At 33.6% G+C, this 23,074-nt stretch overlaps 1 protein-coding gene and 2 pseudogenes across 3 annotated transcripts; all 3 read left to right on the forward strand.

The window, feature by feature from the left end:
• The first annotated feature begins 3,651 nt into the window (after window positions 1-3,651).
• On the forward strand, window positions 3,652-7,305 carry LOC104754830 (uncharacterized; annotated as a pseudogene).
• A 607-nt stretch (window positions 7,306-7,912) lies between these two features.
• Window positions 7,913-11,508, forward strand: LOC104754820 (uncharacterized; annotated as a pseudogene).
• Window positions 11,509-13,810: 2,302 nt separating this feature from the next.
• Window positions 13,811-19,007, forward strand: LOC104754811 (putative F-box/LRR-repeat protein At5g41840). 3 transcript variants are annotated; one of them, XM_087478106.1, is made up of 5 exons: window positions 13,811-14,096; window positions 14,525-14,639; window positions 17,062-18,073; window positions 18,173-18,313; window positions 18,391-19,007. In XM_087478106.1, exons 3-5 carry the CDS (start codon window positions 17,093-17,095, stop codon window positions 18,793-18,795), a joined length of 1,527 nt encoding a protein of 508 aa, XP_087334232.1. In that variant the 5' UTR covers window positions 13,811-14,096; window positions 14,525-14,639; window positions 17,062-17,092; the 3' UTR covers window positions 18,796-19,007. The 3 variants fall into 3 exon arrangements, with proteins under 3 accessions (XP_087334232.1, XP_087334230.1, XP_087334231.1); XM_087478104.1 differs by lacking the exons at window positions 13,811-14,096; window positions 14,525-14,639 and adding an exon at window positions 15,333-15,462; XM_087478105.1 differs by lacking the exons at window positions 13,811-14,096; window positions 14,525-14,639 and adding an exon at window positions 16,828-16,951.
• The last annotated feature ends 4,067 nt before the right edge of the window (window positions 19,008-23,074 follow it).

The raw sequence follows: 23,074 nt of genomic DNA on the forward strand, positions 1-23,074 counted from the left end.
AAAGTTTTTCAAGCCAAGTTTAAGTGGCCGATAATGTTTAAAAATGCCCATAAAGTTTTTCTCGCTGTGATGCTTGTCAGAGAAGGAGACAGATGCCACAAAATTTCATCCTTGAGGTTCAAGTTTTTGATTGTTGGGGCATTGATTTTATGGACCATTCCCTTCGCCTTATAAGAACCAATACATTCTTGTAGTTGTTGACTATGTCTCTAAGTGGGTGGAGGCAATTGCAAGTCCTAAGAATAATTCTGTTGTGGTTCTGAATTTGTTTACGACCATTATTTTTCCACGGTTTAGAGTTTCTCGGATTGTTATAAGTGATGGAGGTAAACATTTTATGAATAAAGTGTTTGACAAGTTGTTACAGAAGTACGGAGTTTAATATTGTGTCGCTACTCCATATCATCCTCAGACTACTGGTCAAGTTAGCCCTAGGCTTATTAACCGAATCCGAAACAAAAACCTGAACCTGGCCCAAAGTAAGCAGTTTGGTTCGGGTTCGGGTAGTGTAAAATACCTGATCGGGTTTAATGTCTCATAAAATCGAATACCCGATCGGATTCAGGTAATACTTGATACCCGAAATAGATCCAAAATAACCCGAACACAATGCACAACCCATTAAATTCCTAATCCCCTTTTCATTTTTTTTTCGATTGTAGAACTTATTATAGCCCATTTGACTTCCAAGCTTCAAAATCGAGGCTGTTTTTTGCCTTTATCCGAAAATTAGATCTTATTCTCATTTGTTCAAGCTTGAAACCCTAAATCGTATACCGTCTTCTCCTCCTTCTGCGACTTCACGAAGGAAAGCACTGGTACTTCGTCTTCTTTGTCCTCTCCTCTGCAATCATCTTTTTGATCATCGTCCTCTGCAATAATATTTTTTTTTACTCATTGTCCTCTGCAACTCTAGAAGTAAACCATCCTAATCATTCTGAGATGATTACACTTCTAGAATGTGATTCTGAATGGGGGATAGAGAAGGTGTTCAGTGTCATTGTTGATAATGAAACTGCTAATGGCAATGCTCTGAGTCAGTTTCAATTAGTTTCTCTTTGATATGTTATGGATGCAGATTTCATGCATATGAGGTGCACTGGTCATATTATAAACTTGATAGTGAAGGATGAAATGTCTGAAATTAAAGATAGTGTGATTGCAGTCTGTAATGGCATTAAGACGCATTCGACTCACTCGATGATGACTTTGATGGATACAACCCGATGGAGAAAAAGTATGATACATTGCTCAGAAGTATTGGAGTTAGAGATACTACTGAATTGGATACATATCTGAGAGAAGAAGTTTCGAATCCGGATTTGATGATGGAAGTTGAGTATGATGTACTTTCTTGGTGGAAAGTCAACAGTGTGAGGTACCCTCTTTTATATCAGATGGCTAGAGATTTATTTGCAATGCAAATGTCATTTGTTGCTTCTGAAAGTGATTTTAGCACTAGTGGAAGGATAATCGATCCATATAGGAGTTGTGTTACGCACTACATGGTGGAGATTTTGATGTGTACTGAACAATGGTTAAAACAAGACATTAAGTTTGAAGAAAATATGCTTACAATGCACAAATTCTTGCAGAAGTTGAGTTTGAACATGAGCTTCAAAGAGGTCAATTTTCTTTTCTCTTTCTTTGATGTTAATTACTTAATTACAAGTTACCATTTGTAATGTTTTGTTTGTTTATTTTCAGTGTTTGGAACCCTAACAGAAGACTCCTATGTGATTACATTTCTTATGGCAGAAGAAGATGAGTAGAAGACTGTGGAACTATGTTTTTTGGTCCATTTAGAATTTTGGAAGATGACATTAGCTACTTGTTTCTCTCTTTTAAGTTTCAGAATTTAGACTAGCATTCTATTTGAATTTCTCATTTCTTTAAGACTTTCATTTCTACTCTTCAATCTTTCAGTTCTATGTATCTTTTGATACATTCTACTTGGTATTTGAGATTCAAGTTATACATTGTTTCGGGGTTTTTAATGTTAGTTCGGGTTTTTATACCAATTTTGTGTATTTTTATCAAGTTCAGATAATAATACCGAAATCCATATAATACCCAATTCAATTTTATGTCTATAGATCCAAAGATCCGGTACCCGAACCGTCAGATTAAGGAGAGTCTTGAGACGACAGTGGATTTGACAAGGAAGGATTGAGCTGAGAAGTTAGACGATGCACTTTGGGCATATCGGACTGCATATAAGACACCACTCGGCACTACTTTGTTTCATCTGCTTTATTGGAGAGCATGTCATCTTCAAATGGAGCTTGAACACAAGATGGCTTGGGCTGTTAAGTTGATGAATTTTTATTCTAAGGCTGCTTTAGAGAGGAGGTTGGTTCAGCTGAATGAGTTGGATGAGTTGCGGTATCATGCATTTAAGAACTCTAAGCTGTACAAGGAGAGAACCAAAGCTTATATCATGATAAAAATATCATCTCGGACTTTGAGCCTAATGATCAAGTTCTCTTATACAACTCTCGTTTGAAGTTGTTTCCCGATAAGATTCGTTCTCGTTGGTCCGGTCCTTTCACCATCAAGGAGGTCCGACCATATGGAGATATTGTGTTACTCAAATCCAAAGGCAAAAAATTCAGTGTTAATTGACTGAGGGTAAAACACTATTAGGCGAAAGCCGAGATACCAGACGGATATATTCACTACAGGAAATCGGGGGATTAATAGCATCGGGATATAGTGTTTTGTTCAGTTATGCTATAGTTATCTTCTTTCTTAATATTTAACAGCGTTTCTTTTAAATAAACGCTATCTTATTTTGAGCGGCAAAATAATTTGGTCTTGCGCTTAGTTGGATCGATTAGTAATAGCATTTTCAGGTTATAAACGCTATAATAATAGTAACCGGGAAATAATTTTTTTAGTGTCCGCGACTTGAAAATTGATTTGGGGGAAAATATTGAAAGCTAGGGATTGTAAAATTAAAAATCGTTTCTCCTTCTTCTTCCATTTTTTTTTTTACTCTCTGAACGTCTTCTCCTTCGGTCTCTTAAGCTTTGTCTCGCTTAATCATTCCTCCTTCTTCTTCGTTTTTGTCTCTGTCTCGATCTCCTACTCTCATCAGAATTCTCGCAACCACTCTTATTTGGTCGTGATAGAGTGAGTATAACTTCTTCCTCTCTATCACTCTCAATCTCTATGATTTATATCTATATCGATCTCTCACTCTCAGATCTGTCTGTATATCCATTTGTCGATATATCATTCTCAGATGTATCTGTTTATGCATGTGTTGATCTTTCACTCTTAGATCTCGTAGCTTTCAATTACAGTATATTTTGAGCATTTTATTTCTACACTAATCCAGTTTTTTTATGCTCGCAGGCCAGTGAAAGAATTGTTTTGTGTTTTGTCTGATAAAGGTAAAATTCGATATTAGTAAACTTGAGAATTGTTTTGTGTTTTTATGCTCAAACTTTAGAATTGTTTGGGTTTTGTCTCGATCTTTACTTATCGGTTTTTTACTAGGTAAAAGCATCACGATTTTGGGTCCGATTGATTTTCATTGTAAGCTGTTCTTTTCAAACTTTTTCTATTTCTGTACTTTCGTTCTAGTTATTTGAGTGTCTTATCGTTTGAACTGTGGTGGAGTTTTGGTGATCGTATTGGGGATATATGGACAAGACATGGGTTTGGCTTCCAAGGTATTAATCTGTTGATATATATGAACTTTGTATATTCCATATGATATGATTTTGAACATTATTGATATATTTACTTTCAATTTTCTGATTAAACATATAGGGCTAGCCTTGAGTATGTGGAAGGGGCAACTAATTTTGTTACTGCTTCAGCAAGGAGGATGGGTAATGGGACTGAAATTATCTATCCGTGCATCGATTGTTGCAATGTTTCACATCAACTCTTAGACAAAGTAGTGGAGCATCTAGTGATTAAGGGTATGGATAGGAAGTACATGAGGAATAAGTGTTGGAGTATGCATGGTGAAAGAAAGGATGAGATGTCGGATAGCGTTCCAACATCAGAAACTGAAGCTTATGATTTGCTAAGGACGGCTTATTTTGATGTGAAAGCAGTCCACAACAATCAAACCCAGGAGAATCTGAGGAGGATGCAACTACTGGAGACTCTGAATTTAGGAAGAGTTTGAGAGATGCTGAAACTCCATTGTATGCAACATGTTCTAATTACACCAAGGTTTCTGCAATCATGGCCCTCTATCAGATTAAAGTGAAAAGCGGACTATCAGAGAACTTCTTCGATCAGTTATTGACGATAGTTCATGACATGCTGCCGAAAGACAATGTGCTGCCAAAGTCTATGGATACAATCAAGAAATTCTTGAAGGTTTTTGGGTTTGGATATGATATCATTCATGCGTGCAATAATGATTGTATTCTCTACAGGAAACAGTTTGGTGAGATGGAAAGCTGCCCAAGATGTAGTGCTTCAAGATGGGAGATAGATAAACAAAGTGGTGAGGAAAAGAAGGGGATTCCAGGAAAGGTTCTTAGGTATTTTCCGATCAATGACAGATTCAGGAGGATGTTTAGATCCAAAAAAATGGCTGAGGATTTACGTTGGCATTATACCAATGCCAGCGAAGATGGTACAATGCGACACCCTGTAGATTCTATATCTTGGGCTCATGTCAATGATAAATTGCCTGATTTTGCTGCTGAACCGAGAAACCTTCGACTCGGTCTTTCTACAGATGGGATGAATCCTTTTGCTATTCAAAATACCAAATACAGTGTGTGGCCAGCGTTGTTGGTGAACTACAACATGCATCCAACTTTGTGTATGAAGGCTGAGAATATCATGTTGACTATGTTGATCCCTGGTCCAAGAGCTCCGAGTAACAACATTGATGTTTATCTAGCTCCTTTGATATATGATTTGAAGGATTTGTGGAATGAAGGTTTAGAGGTCTATGATTCATATCTGAAAGAGCATTTCACACTTAGAGCTTTGTTATTGTGGACTATCAGTGACTATCCAGCCTTAGGGACATTGTCTGGCTGTAAAGTGAAGGGTAAGCAAGCGTGTAATGTTTGTGGAAAGGATACACCTGCTAGGTGGTTGAAGTTTAGTCGTCAGTATGTATATATGGGAAATAGGAGACGACTCAGACCTGGACATCCTTACAGACGCAGAAAAGGATGGTTTGACAACACTGTTGAGGAAGGGACTGCGAATAGGATTCAAACAGGTCCTGAAATTTTTGAGACACTTACAGATTTCAGGAAGCAGATAAGGAGATTTCAGAGGAAGAGTGTGAAGAAACTTCTGATCAGTGGCGATGGAAGAAGCGGTCAATCTTATTTGACTTACCTTATTGGAAGGTAATATTTTATATTTTATTAATTTGTAAGGTCAATTAACATCATTGCCAGTTAATTGATTTTTATTAATTTTTGTCTTTTCATGTGTTAGGAATTGCCGGTGCGACACAACATTGATGTTATGCACGTAGAAAAGAACGTATCGGATGCTTTATTATCTACATTGATGCAGAATGCTAAGTCAAAAGATGGCCTGAAAGCAAGAAAAGACTTGGAAGATATTGGGATTCGACAACACTTGCATTCAGAAGTACGGGGTAAGAAAATGTACTTGCCTCCTTCGGCTTACTGGTTGTCTAAGGCAGAAAAAAGAAGATTTTGTGAGCGGTTGGCTAAATTCAGAGGCCCTGATGGCTACTGCAGAAATATTGCCAATTCTGTTTCAATAAACCCTCCTATGATTGGTAGTTTAAAGTCCCATGATCATCATGTACTCATCCATAATTTGTTACCTGCTGCATTGAGAGGATTGCTTCCAAGAGGACCTCGGGTGGCGGTAACTCGATTATGTAACTTCTTCAACAGATTGTGCCAGCGTACCATTGATCCTGAGAAGCTGCTCTCATTGGATTATGAGATTATGGAGACGATGTGCCAACTGGAGCGGTATTTTCCTCCATCACATTTTGATATCATGTTCCATCTCCCTATAAATCTAGCAAGAGAAGCACGTTTAGGAGGACCTGTACACTTTCGTTGGATGTATCATTTCGAGAGGTTAAGTTCTATTTATTGTATTTGTCTTATTTTATAAATGTGTTAGTTTTAGGATACTGATATTACATTGTGCAGGTACATGAAGATACTCAAGGCATATGTTAAAAATTATGCAAGGCCAGAAGCGTGTATGGCTGAGGGATACTTGGCTGGAGAATGTATAGCATTCTGTTTGGAGTTCTTAAAAAAATCAGTACCTGTTCAAGAAGCAGTAAACCGTAATGAAGATATTGAGACAGATGGACTTGTTGTCGAAGGACGATCTCTACAGAAGGGCAGAGAGGTGACCCTTTCAGATAGAGAGAGAGAGGTAGCACATCGATATGTTTTCATGAACTTGGCGAGTATGGATCCTTATGTACAGTAAGTTAAAACATCCCCTGTCAATTAGCCGCAATTTTACTTATCTTGCATATCATATACATCGTTTTGTATGGTAAAACAGGATGCATTTAGAAGAATTGCAAGCTAAGGATGTTCGATACGCTAGAAGTGAAACTGTTTTATGGAAATATCATACTGGCCAGTTTACAGAATGGATTAAAGAAAAGGTTTGTACACATCCATTTATATGTTAAGTAGTCTTTAGTTTTAAATCAGTCACTTACATTTTTATATTCTTATTAACTAGATTCCTTCTAACTCGAAAGATCATTCGAAGAAGTTGAGGTGGTTAGCATTTGGACCAAGATACATTGCACAAGCTCATAAAGGTTGTGTTATTAATGGGCATCGCTTTCACACTGATGATGTTAAGCGGAAGACTCAAAATTCTGGAGTGACATATGAAGCTTTCAGCATGTGTAGATCTTCTGCACGCGATAGTAGACATATGGCTGACATAGTTACATACTATGGTGTGATTAAGGAGATAATTCTTCTTGACTACCATATGTTCACAGTTCCATTATTCAAATGCAATTGGGCCAACAGAGGATATGGTGTGAAAGAAGAAGACGGATTCACGCTCGTTAACCTTCATATGAACCAAACAGCATACCTCTGAGATCCATACATTCTCCCATCACAAGCAAAACAAGTCTTTTACTCTAGAGAAGAGGACTCATCTCTGTGGTATGTTGTAATGACAGCACCACTAAGGGGCTATCACGAGTTGGAGACAGTAGAGGACTTTGTTGGTGCACCTTCATCAGTCCAGATTCCTGATGATTTGGATAATCAATCTTCTGATGATGAGATTTTTTTTGCTAGGGATGATTGTGATGGGATTATAGTGGCAGAATAATATGTCCACGTTGACTTAGGTTTGAACAACTGTGATTTGTAGCTAATTTAACTTTTTGGTTGGTGGTCCAGGATAAAAAAATGGTGAAGACAAGAGGAGGACTAGTCCGTCGAAGTGCACGTCAGCAAGGTTTGGAGCCCAGGTCTCCCATAGATACGAAAAAGCTAATAAACAAAAGAAACAAAATATTTTGGCACGTAATTTGGGTGACGTTGATGGTGTTGAGAATCAAGAAGTTGTTATTATAGAAACTGATCCAATAAAATCTACTGAGAAACCAGATGGTGGGGTTCCAGAGCAAAACGTCGATGAAGTTGACTGTGGGGTTCTAGACCAAAACGTCGTTGAAGTTGATGGTTGGGTTCCAGAACAAAATCCTGAGGACGTCAATAGTGGGGTTGCAGAACAAACTGTTGAGGAAACTCCTTCTCAGATACCAGATGGTGGGGTTGCAGAACAAGCTGTTGAGGAAACTCCTTCTCAGATACCAGATGGTATGCTTCCAGAAGATCAACCTAAATTCTAAGATGGAACTGAGACTAGGGAGCAAGAATCTCATTATCCTATCAATGAAGAAGTACAAACACCGCAGTCAGGTGAAAAAGAAAAGAAGAAAAGAGGACCAACCAAGATGCGTAAAGTGGCGAAGGATCCTGAGGACAAAGTAGATGTGGAATTCAGTGAGCTTGGTGAGCACTACGGAGAAGGTTCAGTAACACTATCATCTTTTCTTGGTCTTGTCCGGGAACATGTTCCGGTAGTACTTGATGACTGGAGGAAAGTCGATAAGCAGACGAAGGATACATTATGGGAAGCAGTTCAGGTTTTACTCTATTCTACTATATTTAATAAACTCATCTCAATTATCTTGTTTAACTCTTGGAAATATGTTTTTCTTATAGGCACGATTTAATTTAAGAGAAGAGTGGCAGAAGGATGCTGTTTTAAAACAAATGGGTGGTATTTGGAGGAGTGGAAAGTCTAAGCTGTCAAACCAAGTTCGAGATGCAAAGAGTACTACAGAGAGGAATTCATTAAAACCAAGTAACATCTCATCTATTGCAACTTGGAACTCTTGGATTAAAAGTAGGAGTACAGCAGCTTTTAAGGTTGAATGTGTTTAAATTTATTTGAGGATGTTCATATTATTGTTCTGTAATTTAATTAACCTCATTACATTGTGCAGGAAAAAAGCAACAAGTTTAGAGAAATGAGGAAGAAACAGATTCCTCACACCACTAGTCGCCAAGGAATGTTTAGACTAGGTCAAAAATGGTTAGTAACTCTCTATCTTGTATATTTCATACAAGTTATATTATGAGTTCCATAATGCTGATAAATACTATGACTTGCTTATAGAATAAAAATAGTGTAGACCCTAGAACGGTCACTAGAAGTAAGATCTGGATTGCAGGACACACACATGCTGACGGCAGACCTGTGAAGCCCGAGTTTGCTGACACTATTGTAAGAATCGTACATAATTCCTGTTAAGTAACAAGTCTTCTCTATAGTTTTTTGACCAATCTACATGAATTTCATTTGTTCAGGAACAAATCAAATCACTTGATAATCAAATGGACTCAACAAGCGGTTCTTTTAATATTAAAGAGGATGATGTGAGCAAAGTGTTGGGAATTGACAAACCTGGATGCGTCAAAGGGATGGGCAGAGGGATTACTGCTACCAAGCTAGCACACCTTCATGCCAGAGATTCTAAAATTGAAGAATTGCAAATCGAGGTTTAGGACTTGAAGAATATGGTCCGGGAATTAGCTGACAAGAAAAGTGGTGGTAATGCTGCTTCTCAATCTGAGGATAGTAATGTTAGCAGAGGAGTTAGGTGTAAGATCCTGGATTGGGTTTCTAAAACATATATTGTTGTTGGTGAAGGAGAATTTTGCTCTGCTGAACCTCAGTATAGGATTGGCGGAATTCCATTAGGTCCTAACATGGCATCTATAATCATCAAGTCTGTACTTGTCCCAGAAGCATGTATTTGGAGGCCTACGACAGATGTATTTTCCCTGCCAGAAGCTGTAGGGACCAAAATAGCATGGCCATCTCATAAAGTGATATTGGACAATGAAGATGTCTCTCATCAAACTGATGGCTCTAAGCAGGTAAATTTTAATAACCATTTGGGATATTTTACGATGTCCCAGCAGTTGTTTCATGACTAACCATACACACGATAAATGTAGGATCCTACAACAAATGACCAAGTTGCTAGATGCAAAATCTTGGGTTTATTTGAAGATGAAATTATTGCTGAGGGTGTTGTGTTGTCGACTGATCAAAACGAAATGGTGGATAATACTCGTATAGGTCAAAATGCGGTTGTTTTGCAAGTTGAAAGTGTTATTAACCCTAATGCTTATTTGTGGAGACCAAGTTCCAAAATATATTTGATGGGTGAAGCACTGAATGTGAAAATCGCATGGCCAATCCAAAGGATAGACTACATACATGCACCAGAAGAAATACAGAGAAAGTCTAGTCAGGTATGATACTCTTTTTGGATACATTATTGTGTTAGAGTTTTGATTTTGCTGTGATGGATGTTTAATAGTAGTTTTGATGTTTTTGGGTGCTATAGAGTGCTACAAGTACCAACACCAATACTAGGAAAGTATTCCCGCCTGTCACGCGGGTGACCCGGGTTCGATCCCCGGCAACGGCGCCAAAATTTGATATGCTCAAATTTACCCTAGAGCTACTCTCTCAAATTAAGAGGTCAATGCAGTACTTAGGGGTCGAATTCCACAAGGACTCAAGTCTACACAATAAATTATAGAGTTTTTCAATTATGCTAAACAGATTAAATTAAATTAAAATAAAAGCAATGCAAAATATTAAATTAAAGACTGTTGTAAATTCAATGGATCAAAAAGTTAGGCTTAGGGAATTTCTCAGGAAATTATGAAATATTAAATCAATCAATAAATTAGGATTCAAACAATTAAGAACAGATCTAGAACTCTAAACACTTTTGTAAATTAAATCAGTTCTCACTGCAAATAATATCTAAATTTAAAACCAGAAAATCTAAATCTCTTTGTAAAATTCTAGGTTAAAAATCAGCAATAAAATCAGGTTTAGATTGCTCACAAAATTATTAAATCAAATCTCTTTGCAGAAAATAATTTTGCTCATCAAAAGGTTTTATCAGGAAAACAATTATATTCTCATATCAATTTATTTTCCTAGAGTATTAATTCTAGATGGCCAATCAAGGATTAATATGAAGAACAACCTAAGATGAAGATCTAGCAAGATAAAGAATCCTAAATAAACAGAACTAATAAATCATAAAATCCCTGTGAAAAACCCTAAACCTAACAAGCAAACTACTCAGACATATTCAATGAAGAACAAAACATAATTCTGAATAATAAGCAATAGAGATTAAAACAATAAGAAGGAGTTCAAGAATTCTTCTCTACAAAGCAGATCTGATCTCTCTCTCCCAAAGCTCTTAAAAATCTCTCAGGGTTGCAGGAAAAATAAAGCTTGATAGAATAAAACTTGAGGGTTTGGAAAACCTAAAAACACTATTTATATGTCCTAAAACACGTCAGGGACTTATGTTGCAAATATGGAAAACTTTGGGGCAGATTTGTAAAACTTCCAAATTTGTAGACTTGTCTCGATTTGCAATGGGTGTCGACCGATGCCTCCTATCTTGGTGTCGGTCGATGCTCCTGCTTTCATCCGAGACCAAATTGATTCTTCAAGATTTATGCTCCAAAACATCCAAATTGCTCCATTTTACTCCTTCCATGCTAAAAACCTGTAAAGACTCAAAAACAATCTAGAAACAAATGAAAAGACACTAAAAGACTCTTTATATCATGGTTAAAAACCACAAAAACCATGATATATCAGTAGTTTTGATGTTTTTGGGTGCTATAGAGTGCTACAAGTACCAACACCAATACTAGGAAAGATGCAAAGAAGAAGTGCATCTTGTTAGAGTGTAATAACTCTGGACGCAAAGTAGCAGAAGGCAGAGTGTGTTCTACTGATCCTGCAGATGTTGTCCATCACGTCCCATTAGGCAAGAATTCCAGCAAGGTCTGGGTAGAAGTTTCGAAGATTGGTACTGCAAGTGTATGGAGACCAAATTCAAAAATCCAATACATTTCTGATGCAATCGGCTCAATAGTGGCATGGCCAAATGATAAACTCCTTTTCGAGTGAGACGTTTTAGGCTATCCGTTTAATTAGCTGCAACTTTGTAACATCCACCCAAAAAAAAAGTAATCCTTCTCGAGTCAAACGTTTTAGGCTAAGTACTTGCTGTTGGAACGAGATAATTAAGCATGTTTCTTTCATGTGTTTAATAATTTAATAGATATTTCTCTTTCTAATACTAGTACTATGCTCATGAATAACATATAACCGACCAAATTCTATAAATGATATAACCGACCAAATTCTATAAATGATATAACCGCCCAAATTTTATATATATAACCGACCAATAACAAAAATTGAAAAATAAAGGTCAATGCTAATTATAACAAGTTAAAAACAGATATGAAGATGTAAAAAGTTCATATTTTATAGCTAATTTTGGATTGTTACATAATACTTAACTACATATATATAACTAATCAATATATTTGTTTTATTTTTCAAATAATGAATTTTTTTGTGAAATATTGAATCCTAAACCCTAAACCCTAAACCCTAGGGTTTAGGGTATAGGATTAAATATTTCACAAAAAAATTCATTATTTGAAAAATAAAACTAATATATGAAATAGTTAAAAAAACAAATATATATATATATATAGATATATGTATCTCAAAAGTTTAAATTCTATACCCTAAAACTCTATACCCTAAACCTTTTAGGGTATAGATTTTATGGTTTACGATTCACCTATGAAAATATTTTATTATTTACACAATAAAACAATTATATAATTAAATTAGTTACAAAATATAAGAAATCTATAATAACATAAATAAGATTAAATTTCTATGTTTAGAATATAGAAATTAGTTCTAATATTTGGTAAGAGCTGACGAATATTTATTCTTTTATCAATAGTTTTACATTGTGTTGTATAGTTTTAATATTAAAATAAATTAAATCAAAATAAATATCTTATTCATACTTATCTAAGACTAATTATAACACATTTTTATTTCATAATTGTAATGTATATATTTTAATTTAAGAAGTATATAATTAAAATGCAAAAAAGAAAAATAGTTAACACATAGCCAACAGAAATAGATCATCAGGATTGATGACATGACGTTTAGTCTCACCATAAGATCAAATAAGTGCCCTCTAACGGTTCAATTATTTTGAGCTTTCTTTAACATCTCCGTGTCATTTCTTTTGTTCTCACCGTGACTTTTGCTCTTCTCTTCCATCACGTTGTGACGACACCGATCTACTCCACCGTCTAAGATGGAGATGTGACTCTTGCTCCTCTCTACCGTCGGATTAACTTCCATAAATCGACGAAAGGTTATGGTTCAAGTTTTATTCTTTCTTTACTCATCGACGAAAGATTATGGTTTCCAATTCTAACTCATCGACGAAAGATTATGGTTTCCAATTTTAACTCATCGACGATTATGTTTTATTCAGGGAATTGCAGTTCCGAAAGGAAATCGCTGTTCACTTTATTGTTCATATGGCTTAAACAAAAAATAGGTTAGAACACTTTGTTGTTTGTATGTCCATTAATTAAGATGGTCATATTATAATATCTATGTTCTAATTTGTGTTTGGTTGATTTTGATGTTCTTAGGTGTTCTTCGAGAAGAAGAAGATGAAGGAGAATAAGAAGAAGAAGATGAAGGAGAATATGAGAAGTTGTATTATTTTTTAGACTTTAGAATTTGGTCTCCTGTAATAAGAAGATTTCATGTTGTATATGTTGGGTTTTGAATTATCTTTTTGTTGGGCTAAGAGGCCTCTTCTTAGTGTAAAAAGTGAATCCCTAAATCCCATTAATGAAATCTTATATTTCTAATATTTTTTCCTAAATTACAATTTCATAAAAAAGCATAAAAAACATATACAACAAAATAGGATACTGCCAAATTTAAAATACGATCAAATTTGGTAATCAATTGCATTTTCTCAATGTTATAATAGAATAGGATACTGCTACAAAAAAATAGTCAAGTTAAGCTAATGACTTAAAACAAGCGATTGATGGGAGGTGACCCATTCGTAGGATCTAACTATTTTTTTTTCCTGTTTTTGGTTTTGTTTTCACTACCTTTTAAATATTTCGTTTTAAGTCTAGTTGCTTCAGAAATTGTGAATCAGAGGTGAGTGTCGACTGACACCAAGGTACAAGTAATGGACCGAAGAAGAAGAAAAGGGCTATTGGGCTTGAGCAATATGGATTTTGTTACTGGGTCTGAGGAGAGATGGGAAGAAGTGGGCCGAACCCAATCTCATTCGCAGGATTGGATCAGTGTCGATCAACACCATTCCTTTTAAGGTTGGCGGCTTCATTTTCTTCTTCACTTTCCAAAAACACAAAACTGAAAAAAAAAAAAACAACTTTAAATCATCACAACTTCTTCGTTTCTTCACGGATTTGGGTGATTTTTAGCTTTAACTCACACAGATTTCTCTCTTCTTTCCGAGTCTGGTGTCAATTTCTCAGTTTGGTGAGATGACAAGTAACAAAAAAGCAAAGAAAGGTGACGGTCGAGCTTCCATCTCCGCCCAGCCGTGCCGCCAGTCAGAGCGACCACTCCTCTAGCTCCTAGAGTTTCATCTCACCCTCCTTGGCCCAAGATAGAAGGTAAAAGAATCCACCCTCATAGAGTTTGGAATGATGATATTAGAAAGGATCTTGAGACACTGGAATACATTAATAGGCATGCTTTAGAGGATTGGGATGAGTATGATACACTTTTCTTCAATGGATGGATAGGAGTTAATTTTAAGCATACTAGAACGCTTGATTTGGTTGCTACGAGACAAATGGGTATTGAAGGTGAAGTTCTAGCTATGTTGGATAGGATTAGTTTGGGAACCATTGCATCTAGGCAATATGATATGTAGCCAGATCTTGTTTGTTAGATCATGGCCATAGGGGAGTGTATTATCATGATGAGACAGTTAAGAATGCGCAGGCAGGATTTCTATCTTTCTTTATTAGAGGTATTTGCTACAAGCTATCAATCAGGGATCTCTATGGCATTTATGGATTTGCTAGAGATTTTACAGAGGTTGCATTTCCTGCTCAGTTTTCAAATGAATAAGATTTCTGAAGCCTATTCAGAAACGGGCTATATGATTCCAAGTCATCTACACAGACAGATGGTATACATCTGGTCATGAGGTATGTCATTATTGCTATTGGGAACACATTTCTCTATAATATGGTATGATATACAAATTATATGATATAAAATTAAAACCAACTATTGATTTACAAAATGAAAATGTATATCTGAATTATACTATTTTGTAGCAAAGTTTTACTATATAATCATTTAAAACAAAATTTGTTGTTTATAAAAAAAAAATTAATTTTTTCTTTGTCAACGCCGGTCAATATCGGTCAACATCGGTCAACGCTGGTTAATACTGGTCAACACCAGATTCCGGCAAACAAAGCATCAAAATTAGATGGTTATAGTGTTGTACACATAACTAATGTGTGTTTATGCATGTCCTTATGTAATAATAATAGTTCATGTAGTTAATAAAACAATTGTATTGTTCGTATGTGTGGCGATGTGTTGGTCTATACTTACAGTATATCTTAGGAGCTTTATTTGAAATATTATACTTTAAACATCTTTTGGGCATTTTTTCAGTTTTGTTTTGTACTATATTATTTAAAATAAAATCGGTCACTATTATAATTTGTTTTCTAATATTATTAAACTAAGGTATTTACTAAGAGTTTCAATCAGTCCTAAATATTAATTTTGAATAACTTATTACATTTAGGAAATAAATCTTCTGAAAACCCTAGAACTAAAAAGTGCTCTTTTATATAAATATATCTTGAAATTATATTTGCTCCGCCTCCTATTTTATTGCCCCTCATTTTACCAAAAAAAAAAAAAAAAAAAACTAAAAAACATGACAAGTGTGTGCGCAAAAAGCTCTCGATAATCTCGAGACGAGGTATTCGGTGCTTTACTCAAAAAAAGGTAAAATTTCATATCATCAAACTTTTTCAATTTCTCAATAGGGTGAACATGAATTAGTTTGGCTAAAATTTTAACATACCTATATCGAGATATGTCGGATCCATGAAACAACTATCTAGATCTGGATTTGCGAATTTCTCAAGACATTGTTTTTATTTTATAGGTTGTAAATAAGAGTGAATAGAAATTATTTTTACTAAATTTTTATTTCGTCAGATATCCATTTCGAGATCGGCAGATCGATGAACAACTATCTAGACTTGAATTTGCGGATTTATCAAGATTTTTATTTTTGTTACTTTGGTTGTGGATAAGGGTGATCATCACAAATAGTTTAGCTAAAATTTTGGGATACTAGATCCATAGTCATTGAATCCATAAAACAAGTATCTAGTTTCGGATCTGGGGATCTGGATATCCACTAACAAAAGAAAATAGCTACACAAATTTTAAGCAATTCTACTATTTTTTATAAAATATTTATAAATCTTATACAAATATTTGAACAGTTTATATATAAATGGGATCTGTGTATCATAAATTTAAATATCTGAATGAGTAAGATACCTATAATTTGGAATGATATAAGATTTCAGATTCATTTTTATTTTTTTGTCACCCAAGAGATCTCGGGTTCGAACCCCAGACCTCCTGGTGTAGAAGCATTAATCAACCATTGAGCCACAGGGACTTCCAAGTAAAAGTAATTATATATATAGTTTTTTTCTAAAACAAAGTGGGTGAAAATTAATTCTCATTTGAGAATCTCTTAAAGGATTTCTTATTTGTAATAGATATCTTTATTTTTTATGATAAATCAAATCCACAATAGTTTAATAAGTTGATTAATTGTTATATGCTCTTATTATTATTTTGAATTATGTGATAAATTACAAAATAAAATTGCATATACCTAACAAGCTATGCATGAGTAAGTATATATAATATTATTTTAATAGTATTTATAATGTTTTACTAATAATATTTACAAATATATTATCGTTATTAATTATATTTAAATTTTAATTTTGATATGAGTTAAAATCTATTAACTAAAATATGAAAATTAAAATAAGTATTCAAGTTAAGTTTTACCTTACAAATATCAATATATTATATAATATTAGAGTTAAATTACATTTAAGTAAAAATAAAATTTCAAATATTATCTGCAAGTTAAATTACATTATAATTAAAATATACTAAAAATGTATCAACAGACTTAACGTTAACGATTCTCTCACCAAGTCCATGCTAGTCTTATTACATTCAAAACACATCTATGAACCAAACGTTAAAGGTTGTCACTTTAAAAAGCTAGTAATAAATTCAGTTGTCACTTGACGAAAGCATGCTACTTTACGCATGCACACAAAGCCCAATAGAACCGTAACGCTTCGTCTTCTACGCTTCCCTGGCTTTGTTATAGAAGCCTGTCTCTGACTCTTTGGTTTCTACAAATAATCTGATATCATTGACTTCTCATTTCGTATGTCTCTCCAACGATTTTGGTTCTGTGTCTCTTACTATGTTTGTAGTTGATAAAGTTAAAATTTGGAATCCTTTTTCTAACAGGAGTTACATGTCTTCTTTGTTCAGGTTGTAAGGGTGGATCTGTTTCTGTTACAAGATGGGTTCGAGAAAGAAGGGTTTTGGTTCGAGAAAGAAGGGTTTTGATGATTATGGAGATATAATCAGCGGTTTACCAGACGACATTCTTTGTCACATCTTAACCTTTCTTCCAACAAAAGAAGCTGCTTCAACTACTGCTCTAGCAAAAAGATGGAAGCCTTTGCTTAAGTATGTACCCAATCTTGATTTTGATGACTCCATCTATTTCCATCCTCGACGAAGTAAGGATTCTACAAGTTTTATGATTTTTGTGAATGGTGTATTGGCTTTGCAAGAGAATGCTGCGTTGAAAAGATTCCACCTCAAGTGTGAAGATGATGTGGACGAGTCTCAGGTGTTGGATTGGATACCCAAAGTGTTGAAACGTGGTGTGTTAGATATTGATCTACACCTCTCTTCGTCTCGGAATTGTGCCTACTCTTTAAATACTCTGCCTTCTGAGATCTTCGTGAGCAAGACACTGGTTAGGCTGAAGATACAGTTTAGGAGTGGCGTCAGCATTGAGGTGGACGGTGATATTTCTCTTCCGAAGCTTAAGACCCTCCATCTTGACTGTTTTCGGATTGATACACCTATGTTTAACAAGCTTCTTTCTGGATGCCGCGCTCTCGAAGAATTAGTGCTGGTTAATTTGATGTGGGACGAGCGTGTGGAACCTAAACCTTACTTCGCGACCGTGTCTATCCCAGCCCTCAAGAGACTAGTGTATTCTCGTTTTCGTGAGACTAGATTTTTTGATGAGGGTGATGATTTTAACCAGTTTGTGTCATTGTTATTTGACAACCCGAATCTGGTCTACCTCAAGTACTCGGATACTCTCGCGGATAGGTATCAAGTGAGTTTTAACTCGCTCGTTGAAGCTAAGCTCAAACTTAGAAGGACATCTGGCAATATTGCAAAGGACAAGATTAATGTAACAAGACTTCTCACGGGAATATGCAATGTTAAGATTCTCTACTTGTCTTATGCCACCATCAAGGTTAGTCACATCTTTCTCCTAATCCTTTTAAGTTGATGTTTACAATTCACAAGTGATGAGTGATTATATATGTAGTTTATTTGGTTTTTTGTACATCAGGTACTTGGTCTCTGCCGTGTAACAATGCCGGTATTCGAGAACCTTATTCAGTTAACTATTAAGACTGCATTAGATGTAGGATGGGAACCATTGCTACCTCTACTCAAGAATTCTCCAAATCTACAAACCCTTGTCTTCGAGGTACCCATATACAAACTTTAAATCAACCGCTGACATATAATTTAGATTTCTGATACTGATTCTTTTATATGTTTTAGGGACTGCATCACAAATATGCATTTAAATGTTGGGACGATGACGAGGACGAGGACGAGGAAGAATGTGACTGCAAATATCAAGATGAATTATGGGTGGAAAAGGTTGTTGATACTTGTCTATCATCAAGCCCGGTGAAGGTTATAAAGATATTTAACTTTGGTGAAATTTGTTATCGGGAAGAAGACATAGAGGACCAGATAGAGCAGGTCATGCAATTCTTAAGGACAATGCCGGAACTCGAACAAGTGATATTGTACTACGATTCACCAGAAGATGAAGATTTGATGAAACTATACAAGGACCTTCACGAGCTTCCTACTGTGGCATCAGCCAACTGTGAGGTCCGGCTAATCTTCCCCAACTTATCAACTACTATCTCCATTAGAAAGGGTAATCTTCTTTAGGAATATCCTTTCATGGTTTCTTAGCAATCAGGCTACAAGTTTGCATAGCTGCTGAAAAAACTCTAAAACTCTGTTTCTGCCGTGTGCTTCTTTCTTTTTCTTTATTGGCTTTGTATTCCCCTTTTAAAGGCTTGTGTTATTGCTTTCTCCTTTTGTCGACTGAGAATGTTTAATATCTTTTATTTGTCTCTCTTTTCTTCTTATCTCTTGAATAAGGTTAGTGTTCATTGTTCTCTTCTTGAAATGGATCATAGTTTCTTGATTATGTCGAGTTACTATTGACTGTGGATTAGAAAATGAGGGAGTTGTAAAAAATAGGCGTTCATTATTTAACAAAAGTAAGAATAAAGGGTTGATGCTTTCAGCACACGTAAACATATATAGGAGTCCCGTTTCAATCCGGAAGAGCACAACACTTCCCAAGAAGATACTGCAAGAAGCACAAAACTTCCTAAGGTTCCTCCTCCCTTAGTATTGTCCAATATAAACCATGCTCTGTCATTGTAAACCTTAAGCAAAAATATCACAATAAAGTTTCTCTTCAAAGAGAACGAGCTATGGCTAACTTCAACTTCAAGTTGTTTTTCAAAACCTACGTGGACAGCATTAGACCATGTCTAATAGGTTGCTAAAAAATAAACTAATCATATAATTAATATTAAACTAATCAAATCAAATCACTAAGTATTTAAACCAAAATCATCCTTTCACTAGAGAAACCTATAAAGGTTTTTCAATTATTCAAATAATTTTTTTTAAACTATTGTTTATTTTTCAAATTTAAATAATTTTAAAATGATAAAAAATTATTTTAATTACTTATCAATTATATTAAATGAGAAGTGAAAACGTCCCACATTCAATCTCAGCAAAATTTACCATTTTACCATTAATGAAATTGCCCTTGACGTTGAAATATTTTGCCCCTGGATGTAAATTTACCTATTTTCGTATTAAAAATAAATCAAAAATCGATTTAGAAATAATCTAATTGCATAAAAAGTTATTTGCAAAACTAGAATTTGCTAATTTAATCCCTAAATTTCCTGGAAAACATCTTTTTTACAACTATAATTTTGTTTTATACTATAAATTCTATAGATTTGAGATAATTAATGGGCTTAGATTGTTTATAGATTAATGAGCTTCTGCAGGAAAAAAAAAACCCGAGAACAATACACCTCCTTACTGGAAACCCTAAAAAGATAGATCATTTACAACTATAAATACAATGCTATCGTTTGCTTTCACCATAACCCAACAAAGAAAAAAGAAAAAAAACTCTCTTCTCTTGAATTTATAATTTTATCAATTTCAACAATTCTTTAATCATGTTCTCAAATTTATATTTGTATTCCGATCTTAATGTTTTTTATGATTCATCAACTGATCCTGTTTATTTTCCTGTTCATATAGTGGTTTCTTGGAAAGCAAGATCCAATTATCATAACGCTTTGGTTGTTGTTGGTTCACCTTACAAAAAGGTATAATATTGTGCTTTTTTTGTTGAGGTTTTACGTTTAATTCTTTAATCATGTTCTCAAAAAAACTCTTTTCTATTGAATTTATAGTTTTATCAATTTCAATAATTCTTTCATCATGTTCTCAAATTTATATTTGTATTCCGATCTTGCTGTTTTTTATGATTATCGATTGATCCCATTTATTTTCCTGTTCATATAGTGGTTTCTTGGAAAGCAAGATCCAAAAATCATAACGCTTTGGTAGTTTTTGGTTCACCTTACAAAAAATGTATAATATTGTGATTTTTTGTTGAGGTTTTACGTTTAGTTCTTTAATCATGTTCACAAAAAAAAATTATTTGTATTCCGAATTTCTATTTTTATGATTAATCGACTGATTCTTTTTATTTTTATGTTCGTATAATGGTTTCTTGGAAATCAAGATTAATAAATCATAAAGCTTTGGTTGTTGTTGGTTCACCTTACAAAAAATGTATAATATTGTGCTTTTTTGTTGAGGTTTTACGTTTAATTATTTAATCATTTTCTCAACATTTTTTATTTGTATTCTGATTTTCTGTTTTTATGATTAATCGACTCATTCTTTTTACTTTTTTGTTCGTATAGTGGTTTCTTGGAAAGCAAGTCCATAAATCATAAAGCTTTAGTTGTTGTTGGTGCACCTTTCAAAAAAGGTATAATAATTATGCTTTTTTGATGAGGTTATAAATTTAATTCTTTTATTATGTTCTCAAAATTATAATAACATTCAAAAAAAGAAATTTCTTCAATCGAATATTTATAATATATTTTTATATTTATCTTCCATCTTTTTAAAGAAATATATTGCATATGGATCTTATTATTCTTTTATTTTTCTGTTAATGTAATAGATAATATCGATCAATTAATTTGTTTCTAATTAATATCAGGTATTATTTTATATAATCGGAATGATCAACATGTTAAATTATTTCTATTATATATAATTTCTTTTCATAAGTTGATTACACTTGGATTGCCATATTTGCAGGATAACTATGATCGTTAATAGCCATGTATATTTTTGGGAATATAGAAACGAAATTGTTTAATTTTTATCTTTAGCTTAAATTTCATGTAGATTATTAAATAATGATGTTATATGAGAATTGATAATAATTCTATGTTTTAATTATTACTTTTCATTATAAAAAAAATATTGAACAGGTTAAACCTAAAGAATACTACAATGAGGATGGTTCCTGAGGATGATCCTGAGGATGATGTTATGATTCCTTCAACGACTACAACAACTAAATTCTCAGATTGGATTATATTCAATACACAAGCTACTCAAGCCAAAGAAATCGCTTATGCTGAAATTTCAAACCCATCCGTTTGGTATCATAAAGACATGATGTGGAAGCCAAGATCAAATATAAGACAATTTTTTCACCCTACAATATTCCTATAATATTTGTTTCTTTAATTTATTCTAATTTTTTTAATTGTAACATTAAAGGTTATTTAATTTATTAACAATAGAATTATTTATTTTATGACTTTTGTATAATAGAATCTTAAATTTTTAATAAAGCTTGGATTTATGAAAATATTTATTTATAAAGGTTTCTGAAAAGTTCTAATTTATTCTATAATAGATTAATAAATTATACATAAATGAATGACGAAATAATCGTGTATATCTTCAAATTTTTGAAATTTGGTAAATTTAAGACGATAAATATGTAAGAAAGTTTTATAATAGGAAAACTTACTCTTCGTTTTTTATTTCGAAAAAAGTTCAGTGTGCACGTTGTTAGCCGAAAGGTATCCAGAGCTTTCAACAAGCACCAGACGTCCAATTAAATCTAAAGATCAGAATTAATATAGTTCGGTCAGTTACACATATTTAATAAAAAAAATATACATATTAGACAACTCAAATAACTGTTATATACCTTTATTTGTAAAAATCATACTGCCAAAGGATAAAATTTATGATTCAAATAAAATTTACAAATTTGAAATGATAAAGATGGAAATAACTATTGTTGAAAAAAAAATAACATATCTCAGAAAATAAATATATAAATATGTTAAATATAATTACTTTAAATGGATGATTATTTGTATTTATTATAAACTTAAAGTGATAAAGATGGAAATAAATATATTTTGGTAGTCTTTTATTTAGATTTTATATAATCGATAGATTAAGATGTAAGTAAGTATTGTTTAAATCAGTAAATTAACATATAGAAGAGATATATATGTTATATATTTACACATATCTATTATTATAAATACACAAATTTTATATTATTAAATAATTTTATATATTTAGGAATATATAACAATCTCTTAGGTGATATATATAGACGTCGGTCAGAGCTTATGATTGATATCAAATCTCGAATATTTTCCAAGGTTCTTAAAAAAAAATTTCATTCAATGCATTTAAAAATCTAAATTTGCTTACAATTACTGGTTTTGCTTAGTGCAGGTTATATTATGGTCTGTATTCTCTGACTGATCGTGTTTCACGTTTGAATCCTTCAAAATACGAATAGAAAAATCTTATTGTGATGATTACTTGGTCGGTACGTTACCTTTGCTCCATAATTTAAAATCTCCAATAATTAATTCTAATGTACTATGCACTATTTTGATATGAGTTTACATCTTAAATTTTAAGATGTCATTGGAAAAGTAACCAATGTTGGGTAATTCAATACTTGGGATCATATAAAAGACTCTATGGTTCCGAATAACGGAAATAAGTATGAGCTTATATCACAAACTGATCATATTCGTCAGTTGGTAAAGATGTG

The sequence above is a fragment of the Camelina sativa genome, chromosome 12 (assembly GCF_030686135.1).
Source record: "Camelina sativa cultivar CO46 ecotype springtype chromosome 12, ASM3068613v1".
Lineage (NCBI taxonomy): Eukaryota > Viridiplantae > Streptophyta > Magnoliopsida > Brassicales > Brassicaceae > Camelina > Camelina sativa.